General features: G+C 30.2%; 1 protein-coding gene across 1 annotated transcript; it reads right to left on the reverse strand.

Annotated features, from left to right (window-relative positions):
- Positions 1–357: 357 nt before the first annotated feature.
- On the reverse strand, positions 358–3,681 carry LOC109340051 (auxin transporter-like protein 3). Its single transcript, XM_019577618.1, has 8 exons — positions 3,275–3,681; positions 2,984–3,169; positions 2,780–2,892; positions 2,495–2,678; positions 2,114–2,211; positions 1,710–1,917; positions 1,133–1,390; positions 358–662 (listed from the first exon to the last, which is right to left on the reverse strand). The coding sequence occupies exons 1-8, from the start codon at positions 3,428–3,430 to the stop codon at positions 471–473; spliced, it is 1,395 nt and encodes a 464-aa protein (XP_019433163.1). The 5' UTR covers positions 3,431–3,681; the 3' UTR covers positions 358–470.
- Between the last annotated feature and the right edge of the window lie 8,375 nt (positions 3,682–12,056).

Below are 12,056 nucleotides of genomic sequence, written 5' to 3' on the forward strand. Positions count from 1 at the left end.
CTATTCAAGAGAATAAAACTCTCATGATTTCCACATTTTTCCATTTATAATATTTGAACACGAAACTTTTCTTAAACGGAATTTAACACCTTACCACTTGTAGCAAGTTTACATTTATAAACACAATACTTTAGGACAACATAAAAATAGTTTTCTCCATTGATAATGTTTTAGTTAAATATACCCTAATAGCTATATAGTATGTACATAAAAAAAAGGAGATAGAGAGAATTAACACAAAACAAGGTAATTGCACAACAAGAAATGATTAATCAGCACACAAAATTCTAACTGTAATTTTGGTATTGGGGGTGGCCGTGATTGCCATCACACCTTCAACATCACATTGCTTAATAATAAAATAAAGGGGAATAGATGAAAAATTAAAAAGTAAAAAAGTACAAATACCAATTTCTTTACACACATGTATGATCTCAAAGTATCACAAAGAAACTAGATAATCTCTATAATTAAGCCTTGTGAGGGCACTGATAGCACTTTGCAAATAGCCCAAATGTTTTAATTTGGTGTATGAAATTAAGCAAACTTGCCCATCCTCCTAAGCCAAATCCCACTACCAAAACCCATAACACCACAAAGACGTTAATAGAGTATGATCCTACCCAACCTCCTAACATTGATGGTGGTCTCTCCACAGCATTCTGTCAAGAATGAAAAAAAAGAGAAAGTATAATTATGTTGGCATAAGCACCAAGTGAAACATTGAATAAATAAAAATGTTAGACTCTTAAAAGATTTTATAGTATAAGGTGATATATCATATGGTTGTTGATTATTGATAGAATGACTCGATTTCGTCTAAGAATCATATGTGTTTTGTCGAAATTTTAACTATTTTGATCTCGTTGACTAGTACCATTTAAAAATGACTATTTAACTTAATTTGTTAATATATTGGCAAACTATTATATCTTTTTATTCCTTAACCAGTGGCCAAGTAAGGTTAATATATCGACAAACTTCTATCTTTTGATTCCTTAAAAATGACTATTTGACTTGATCTCGATGACTGATACCATTGAAAAATGACTATTTGACTTAATTCGTTAACATATCTACAAACTTGTATCTTTTAAAATGGATCTCTGAAATTAGCAGTTGTATATCTAACCTCTCTAGCAGGTGCTGAAGCAAAGGTGACCATGTGTGCCAAGGCAGGAATTATGTAAACAGTGAAGCTGACCAAGAGAGATCCAACAGTTGAATTAATGGGACCAAAGAAAGGGAATATTATTGCTAAGAACCAAATTGGAACCACCACAGGAAGCCTAACCAATGCTCTTTTCAACAAACTCTTGGTTTCATGCACCCCAACAAATTTCTCCCACACAAAGTATAGAGGAGTGCATGCAAATCCAAATGTTATGAACTGCAATAACCACCAATATAATGTGAGATAATCTTGATTAATGGGAAGATGCTATACCGCTTAAATAAAGAAATAGTTGATGGATATGCACGAAGAAACCTCCAAAGTGTAGAAGTTATAACCACTGGACCAAACCATATCTTGTTTCATATTTCATCCACAATATGTATATACATATTCGTGAATTCAGATATTTTTCAAATATCTTTTACATATAATAGTCTTTTAGATAATAATGTCCACTACAATTAATGTGCCATAGTTTCTATAAATGTTGATTATACTATGTGTTAAGAAAATTTATTGAATGATGATTAACCTGATGAATGAGCATGAGAATGACAGCAATATCTCTAAACCCTGTCCTTGGAAGCAAAGAGAGGGCATTGGAATGGGTTAGGAGCATGTCCCCAAATGCCCAATATACTGCAGATGCTGAAGGTAAAGTTAGGGTCAGCACATATAGTGTTGCTATTAGATATATCATCTTAAACTTCTGTGGCTTCCACATTGCATGCATAATTTCCCTACAACAGAAAATTAGTATATGCCTGTCAGATTCATATAGCACATGGAGATAGAAATTTTATGAGCACATGGTCAATTTGAAATCCCAATGTAAATTAAAAGTTAGGATTTAGGATAAAGTTCTCATTTTTTGGTTCTATAAATGCAATGAAGATCCATTTATTTATGTAATTTGTTTAGCTTTGGAGTCCTCACACTGTAACAGCATGTCCACCAAAAGTGTAGAGAATGTTTGTAGCACCAGTAAAGTACAGAACCAATTTGGTTGGCCCTGAATGTGTCACCTCCTCAACCTTCAGAAACATAAGATTTGTAACATAAATAATAAGCATTACTAGTTCACATGTCTCATGCATAGCAATCATTACTAGTAGGCTTTTGTTATAATTATTTTCAAGGTTCTAAATAGCCATCAGCAACCATAATTGAGACCACAATATTACGGTTTTTGCAGTATCCGCAATTATAGATAGATTTTCTCACAAATATCTGCAATATTGTGGTTTTTGTAGTCTCTGCAATCACGATTTAGAAACACGAGTATTTATCGGCTCATGAATTGTGTCTATCCTTTACCTGTCCATGGATAAGGGAAGCTATTGTCATATACCATGCAGTGTAAGTAGTCATAATAAGTCCCAAGAATGACCAGATTCTATAATTGTGAAAAGAAGGAATGAACACTGTTGTTGCACAGCAGGCACCAAAGATGTAAGTCCAAGTTCTCTTGTCCAAATTGTCATTGATGTAGTATATGTTACTGAAGCAATTATTTTATAAGGAAAACATATTATTAGATATAATAATATAATGTATGCTACAAATATATCATATATTCACAATAATGATCCAAATTCCTACCTTGCACATGCAATTAGTTGAATTACTGATCCAAATAGAAGGAAAGTACAATTGAAAAAGAGACCAAGATTCCTCCAATGTTTGCCTAAAAGTCCATCAAGAACTTCAAACCACTGCAAACATTCAAAACAAACAAGATTATAAGAATCTAAAGTTACATATTAGAGTATGAAAAGTAGACAACGAAATGATCAATATAATTACCTGAATTACATGGTTCCTGAAATCAACTTTTTCTCTTTCCTTTCTGGTTCTGTACTCAACATAAAGTGCAGTAATAAGATAAGCAGTCCAGCTTCCCATCACTCCATAAAAAAGCTGAAATACAATCCCAGATACCATACCAAGTTGTGAAAATGAATATGGTAATGTTAATAGCACTTGAGCAACCTACATTAAATCCAACCAAAAAGGTAAATTTATTATGAGATTATACTTCTATAAAAGAAAAATGCATAACCAAAGTAGTGATGATATTGTTTAATGTTTATGTGCCTGATTTGAAGCACAGCTAAACCATGCATCATAGACAGAACCACCATGCCAAAAGAGCTTAGATAATTTGCTAGAAGTGGACTTAGAATCTTCCTCTTCCCTTTCCATTTCTAAGTAATTCCCTGCAACAATAGTCTCAACTTTCTCAGAAGCCATTATTATCTATCTCCCTTTAACTTTTGTGGGTATGAGGGGGAAGCCAAAGACTAAGTGATTAAATATAGATATGAGAAGTGGTTCTTTGATTTTTCACCTTCCCTAACCCTTCACATTCTTATGCAATTTCCCTTTCCTTATATAAACTTTTATGTCAGCAAGGGTACTGTATGACCCTTGTAGAGGGACCCTGCTTAGTTCACATGTAGTAACCTTTTTTGCTTACATTTTCCTTATTTTGTATTTTATTTCATTATTTTTTTTAAGGTATCTACTCTAACAGTTAGAGATTAACAAGTAAGTGGTACAATGCTTCTCAGTAAAATATTTTCCATGTCATATCAACTCGTCTCACCATCTAATCTTAGTTAACAGATCTATCATACCTTATGAGTATAATCTCCTTATTTTAATGCATACTATATCAACATCTTACTCCAGTTGGTATACAATACATCAATATAAACTATACAAGTGATGTTAGAGAGCATTAACTGATTCATGCAAGATCGTGAGTTCAAAATATGTGCCAATGTGAGGATTTTATTGGTAGAAATTTGTAAGTATCTCTGCAAGCATTAATAGAATGGTAAGCTCCTACTGATTAGCCTCTAAGATCCAGCTCACCTAAACATTTAGACATAAAAAGTATGGTGTGGTGATTCGATTCGATTTTTGGTACAATTTAAGAATTGAATAGAAGAACATGGTATACTATGTTAATGTTGAATTTTTGTGTGGGAATCAAACCTATCATAAACAATTTGGTTCCACATTTTGGTTGTTTTTTTTAAATGCCACAACATGTCAAATAGTATTCAATAAGGTCTAATTGTCTATTTCAATTATCATTTCAGTTAACAAACTAAAATTGAGGCTCCAAAATTTTAAACAAAATCATATGCATAATTGCATAACATAAACCAAAACAAGTCTATGTGTGAAAATGATGAAATAATGAAAATAGTTTAATATTAAGGAAACTGAAATAGTGGAAATAATGATTATTTTTTCTAGTCTTTTACCATATATGAAATAATGATTTTTTTAAAATATGTAGTTCGATTTTGTTAAAAATGGTTCTTGAATCTTTGAAATTGTGACATTATCTTAAACGATTCCTTACAAAAAAACTCAAATGACAAATTAAATTGGACAACATTTTTTAATTTGGTTTAGTTCGATCACACCAATTTCATAATTTAAACCTAAATAACTTACAACCCTGTAATAAAATAATTATATTAACATGATATACCTGAATATCATGTTATGCTAATATTGATGTAGGCATGGAAGAATTTTATTGACGAGCTATATATATGAATTAAATGTGTTTCCATTTCTTATATTTTTTGCTCATATATGGAATTTGCCCTCCAATTTTTTAGGCAATGTAAGTTCTCAATTTTTTTTTATTATGCAACATTTGTATCCTAATACAGTTTAAGTCCAAGAATTAACCGAATGTGACGATGACATTGGCTGTGTTAAAGTCTCATACCTGCAAAATTTAACTTTTAGAATATTAGAGTAACTGTCACTCATACATAATAGCACTACAGTAATGCTAAAAGTTTAAGCATTTTCATTCTCCTTAATAGTACTCTCTCACCAATCAACATTGTGAAGGTGCAACGTCATGTTCAGTTTATTAACTGTCGTTGGTTTAAGTGGTATATGTTTAATTCCCCTTAAATAAAGTCTTAGGTTCGAGTTTTGTGGATAAAAAAAATGTCCGCTGGGAGAGTTAGCCTCACGTAACTGTGGATGTTCCCGGCTCGGACAGAATTGTCTCCAATGCGAGGATACCCGTGGAAACAAAAAAAAACCTCATGTTCAGTTTTTGTAGGGTTTGATGGGCCTTAGCTAGCTGCAATGCACGAGGGATGTGGCCCATCATTGGCCTATTTCTTTTTCAAAATCTGATAGAGCCATGCACACTGATTGATCATGAATGCAGCTAGATACATAGTGATAAAAGTGATTAAAAAGAGAGACATTTTCTGAAGAAGGAAAATTAAAAAAGTTTAGAGGGATTGTTGAAGATGTGTATGAGGGGAGATTAAGATGGAAATAATCATTGCTCTCAAGAAAGGGCTTAGTGCTAATCATGATTAGTACCACACTTGCTCCAACTGGCTTTACTATTAAAAAATAGTATTTTGAGCACTTTTCCCCATTAGTAATTTTAGATTTTATAAATGCTTTTTTCTTCATTTGAGCCCATCCAGTTGGTTAATTTATGAACTAATGATGATGCTAAGTGGCCTATAAAGCTACAAGTATTGAAAATTTTCAATCTTGCCATTTTCAAGTAAATTGTAAAGAGGAGCATTATTTTAAATTTCAAGTTTTCAATTTTGTAAGTTATGAAAATTTCAAATCTCAATATTAGCTTATGGTAATTATAAATTAACATTGTAAATTTATAGTTTTTAATCAATCAACTAGAACATTATTTTGATCATTTATCTTATTTAAGTTTTAAATTGATCTTCTAACCCAATATAATACCGATATAATTTTTTTGGGTACTATATCTCTCCAATATAGGATAGTATATATTATTTTTGTCATTCAAACGCTTCCCTTACAATGGTGTTAAATATGTATTGTATATCAAAACTTCTGAGATTTCCTTCTATTCTCGGGAAAATTGATTTGTCTCCAAAATCTTATTTCTCTTTGCTTTTCCACTGTCATGTGCATCTTCATCATTCCATCTTTATTCATCATCCTACTAGAACAATGTTTATGCGAGGATATTGGTGAGCAACATTTGAAAAAATGACGTCTTACTTGAATTGAGGTGAGATCAAAGTGTGTGAGAAGATTTAATGGAGTTGAGCATAGAAATGACAACCACATGTTAAGTAGGGTTTTTACTAGTATCGGAGAACAAAACCACCATGGAAACAAAACAGCAGCAATAACAGTTAATTGATTAATTGGGTAAGTGTTAATCGATTAACACAATAGTTAATCGATTAACTGGTTAGAAAATCAAGTGAAGCATTGGTTGAACAATTTTTGTAATTGACACATTTTACACATGTTGAAATTGTTTTATAACATGTGTTCATTAGCTTGTTAGAGATTTAGTTAGGTTAGTTGCATTGCTTATTTTACAATGCATTGTATATAAATAACAATCCCTTGTATCATTTTAATTCAATGAGAAAAGTTCACAATATTCATTTTATGCTTCCACATTATTTTCGCAATAACTAGGGCTCACAATGAACTGAACCAGCTCGGTAGTCGTTCGAAACTTGACTCGTTATTTAGCTCGATAAACTTAGTTAATGAACTAAACTTGAGCTGAAAATCAAGATCGATAAATAAACGGATCAAACTTTTATATATATATATATATAAGAGATTTGTTTACCCTCATGTTAAGTTACACTAATCACATTCAATTTCAATCATTCATTTTTCTCAAATCCAATGGATCATAAGAGTGAGTGAAATAAATAATGAGAGAGAAAAAGGAGAAATCTTAAATTATTTTTAAGTTTCACTTATTTAGTCCGTTGGATTTAAGAAAATATATAGTTGAGATTGAATGTAATATACTTGGCGGGTTATATATTTTGACTTAGGTTAATCTCCTCTTGGAAATTTCTAAGATTTGTGACTCAGATCCAATGGGAACTGAACATATATATCTTGCATATGGATCCTTCATCATTGTTTTAGTTTGTATTTTTCATTTATTTTTCTTCGGATGTACCAAAATACATTTGTGTAGTATTGATAGCCCCACCAGCAATATTGTTGAAGCAAAGTTTTATTGGTATTATAATTATTTCAATTTTTGTACTCATGTCCTCCCAATTAAACTCAATATGGTAACTTCCATCCCTAAGGGCATTGATAAATCATTGAATCTATCACATATATTGATATCAACTTCTAACCAGGAAAAGCACATGCATCATATTTTCTTTTGGGGTACTAGATAGTTACCAAACAACAAACACTTTATGCAAGATTTATAAATGAAGTAATGATCAAATATTGGATAGTCATTTTCAAACAGGAAAACATGATTTTCTTTGTGATAGGCATTGATGAATTATGAATAGCCTAATCGTTACTTTAAATTGAGTAAATGGTTAGGTTCTTACCCCAACTTGCATATGAAGGCATCAGAATGTTATTGCCTTCTTTTCTGACTCGGATTACATCCACTAGGGACCATTAGAGAACCCAAAAAAGGTTCAATCCAAAAGCTAGAAAATACCCCACTTTGACTTAGGTGCTTGCAATTCACACATCAACTTTTGTCACTCTAAAATTTAATGTTATCATCATTCAGATTATGAATTTTCCTTTTTATTGGATGTTGAAAAATGTCATGTTGATCATTAGCCTAAGCAATACTCACTAGATGGTAAGATTAGTAATAAATTGTCAAGTTGTTTAGCATTTGAATGTGATTAAGAGGGGATATATAATGAGAATAGAGATATTTTGTCCCAAAACATTATCTATATTTATCTCTAACCAATGGAATTTCATCTAGTAACATAAAAATGTTAGTTTCTGTTTTTTGTAACTTTTCTTTTTAGTTAAGTAGCATTTTTTAATTGAACAAATACATAGATTTGGACAAGAATGTAAACTGATGAATGAGTTTGCTACAATTAAGTGAAAAAAGAGTCCCATTAGAAAGTTTGAGAAAATCAATTGATCAACTTGTTTATATTTAAAAGTAACTTAAAAACTCTTAACTTATAAGTCACAAACTTTTTTATTGAATTGTCAAATTAGTGCTTATAATTTCTCTAACCAAACAAAACTACTAATAAAAAATTTGTCAAATAAACTTATTGAATAGCTTATAATCACTTCAAGCAAAGGATTGTCAAATATCACTGTCATGCCTCAACAAAGTGTTAGTCTAATAATGTAAGATCTCGTCAAATCCCTAAGAGGACCAAAAGGTCAAGGGTTCGAATCCAGTAAACAACATTTGTTAGGAGAAATAGTCACATACCCCGAGAGAATTAATTTTTTACCTAAAACGTGAGGATACCTTAATAATACCAATAAAAACATCACTGTCATGCCAAAGCATTGAGATTTGAAAAATGATGAACATATCATGTTGAAATCTCAATGTAAAGTTTGCTAAGCATCAAAACTCTATTTGGTCTAATATGGACAAGTACATAGAGGCTCGTGGCTATGGGTGTTCCAGCCATACAACACTCATTATAGCATGCACTGTCCATTGTTAGATCCATAAATAGCAAGTGGCATGGTATGTGACCTATGTTTTTGGAGACATATTGTTATCATGTTAGGTAAATAAGATTTGTTGTTGCAAGATAGTGGAGTTAGTTTATCACGAAAATATTTATTTTTCTTTATATTCTTGAAGAGTGGTTGTTTACGTTCCAAAACCAGCCAAGATAGTACACTTTTGTTCACGTTCCAAAGTAGCTGTAACTTCGACAAAATTGGCAATGGGTCATGAAAATCCGTGCTTCATATATGCATAATTTACACTTGCACGAAGTGAACTACATTACTAACAAAATATTAATTGATTTTTGTGAGCGACATTTATGATGTCCAAAAAGTTACACTTGCTAGATTTTATGATGTCCAAAAAGTTAATAATTCGATTTTTGTGAACGACATTCGTTGGTTAAGCCATAAACCCTGAAAATAATTAATTTCTTACCTATATAGTTAACGGATACATTTAATAGTACTTAAAAAAGTGGACTATATTGATAATAAATTTATTGATGACTTGGATGTTCCATTACCGTAGTCCTTACCTCATATGCATCCATACTTCATTTCTCTTTTCATATCCTTATAGATATGTAATTAATATTGATATTCTTTGATATTTCACCAAATATGTATTCGTATATTATTCAAATCAAATTATTAAAAATAAATAAATTATAAATAATAGTAAATTAGCGTTTTATTTGGTTATATGAATGAACTGAAACCCAAAATTAAGATAAAATGACTAAATTAATATTTTATTTTATTGTATGACTAAATTAAAATTTAAAAATAAGAAAAAAGACAAAGAATGATTGTAGCCTCTAATGTTAAAAATAGAGGTATTAATATATGGTATTTGATATCTTAGTAAGTATCATCTCCAATACTGGAGAGGAAAGTGTCATATAGCTACAATGAGACTATCACCACTAAAAATAAACTAAAAACAAGAGTTCATCTCTAATATGTGAGAGCTTCCCTCTCTGATACTGGATGATCCCGGTTCGTGATACTGGTATCATTTAGTACACTATACCCCCATAAGTGTGTAACAGGGGGGAACTACTTAATTTATAGCTGATGATAAGCGTTTATGGGAAGTTCCATCACATATAAACCTAGTAGTAGTACTAGGTTTAAGCAGGTCTGCACATTAATTTACATGTAGTTATGCATATAAAAGTCTAACATTCCAACTAGTATATTTTTTTTTTTCATTTGCTCGGGAGAAGGTTATGCCATAGCCTTCTGCTCCATTTTTTTAAAGTGAAACTATAATCCTTCGGCTCTTGATTTTGATTTTTTGAACTTTGATCTGGCAATGAACAAAATAATAATGCAAAAACAGATACTTGCCTCTTGGGCTTCAGGAAGATGCAGTGATTAGAAATTGGAAGGTGTTGCATCGTAATATGTTGCATGCTAGGATTCTCAGCCCAATGGTCTCACTTGGACCCAACCCTTGTCAATTCTATTTATATATTTAACTCGATATAGTTTGAAATTGGCACTTTAATATACCATACTCTAGTAAGACACTTATCATAACTCTAGTAAGATTTATCATTACTCGATCCTAAATATTAGTCAGGTTATTTTTTAAATTTATCTCTAGATATGAAGTAAATCGACCTCAATGTCTATTGGATCAACTTTTAAACCTGATTTTCGATCATATACATGATTAAATATAATACATATTATTTTAAATAACGTATTCTCAATATTATTTACTATTATGAATATGTTATTTTACATATAAAATAATATATATGTATATATTTTGTTAATGATATTTTGAATCAAAGACATTTCATTACTATGTACACAATTGAGTATACAAATATGAACATGATGAATGAGTCAAGAATCGAGCCTTGCTTGTCCCTTATTCAATTTTATATATTGACCGAGTCTAATTTTTGAATTCATATTGAAACATCATAAAATTCAACTATATTCTAGTTAATCATGGTCAGACTGAATCAGGTAAATGGGTAAGATCGGATCTTACTTACCCCAACTAGGCATTATACACCCCATTCTCCTTTTTAAGGGCAAAGACTAGTCATTTTTTAAGGGCAAATAATATTAAAATGGTTGTATGAAACAAACATCTTTTTATACACGACAATACAAATTAAACATATAACATTATAACTTAGTTACTCAATTATCTAGTGATTATTTGAATCTTGTGACCAACAAGACTCATTACCTTAATTAATGTATATTTATTAACATCATTGTCTTACTTTGATTCATGATGTGCAAATTTGGACGAAAGTAATGTTTTTAAATTTCAGGAACCAAATAGGTATGACTTTGTGCTTGGTAACAATAAAAAAAATATAATAGATTAAATAACATCGAAAATTTAATATGGTTCGGTAATTTGTCTACGTCCACAGTTGAAGAGCAACAATGATTATTCCATTATGATAAAATAGAAGTATAAGTGTTTCAATCACTTCCTTAACTTAGGTACACTCAATTTCACTCTCACTCAAGTATTTCTCACACAATTAGAATAAGAGAACAAGAAGAGAGAATATGCACTAAGTTAAATATTTGGTGTGTCTTACGATGGCTTGGAGCACTCCTATTTATAGACAAAACTCTTGAAGATTACGTGGCTAAAGGAAAATAACATTGATAATGGTTTCACCATAAACACTTCTTTTACTAGGCTAGAAATTTCCCATTTCTTCAAGATGATTTCTAGCCATTTTCTTTTTGTTTGACTCAAAAAAAGTCTTTTCATTATCGTTTTCTTTTACGCAAAATTCAATACTTTCAATAAGGTGTGATCTTACTTTGATTGATAATATGCAAATTTGGACGAAATTAAGCTCATGTTTTTAAAATTTTCAAAATTAAAATATATTAAATTAATCACTACTCCCTGGTATTTTGACAAGTCAACTCAGTGAAACAAATATAATATTATAAACAATATTAACATAAATAAACAATACCAACATAAACAAAAGCCATAGATGTTGACTAATATTTAAAAATAATAATAATATATAAGATATATTATTAATGATAATAACATATTTAATTTAAGATACATAATATAAGAAAAAATTGTTTATATATTAATAGTGTGAAAAACTTTATATTATAAGCGTATTATACATGTATTAATTATTAATAAATTTTAGATAAAAATATTAATACACATGCATAATAAGTTATATATTATTTTGTATAAAATTTTAAACTAACAATATATATATAAAATTCAAATAAGAATATAAAACATGATCAAAATATTTTTAATAAGAATATTGCCACAAGACAAATCTACCTCATTTAAATATTATATTTTTTCAAAATAATATAAATATATACAACT

Source organism: Lupinus angustifolius, unplaced genomic scaffold (genome assembly GCF_001865875.1).
Source record: "Lupinus angustifolius cultivar Tanjil unplaced genomic scaffold, LupAngTanjil_v1.0 Scaffold_132_76, whole genome shotgun sequence".
NCBI lineage: Eukaryota > Viridiplantae > Streptophyta > Magnoliopsida > Fabales > Fabaceae > Lupinus > Lupinus angustifolius.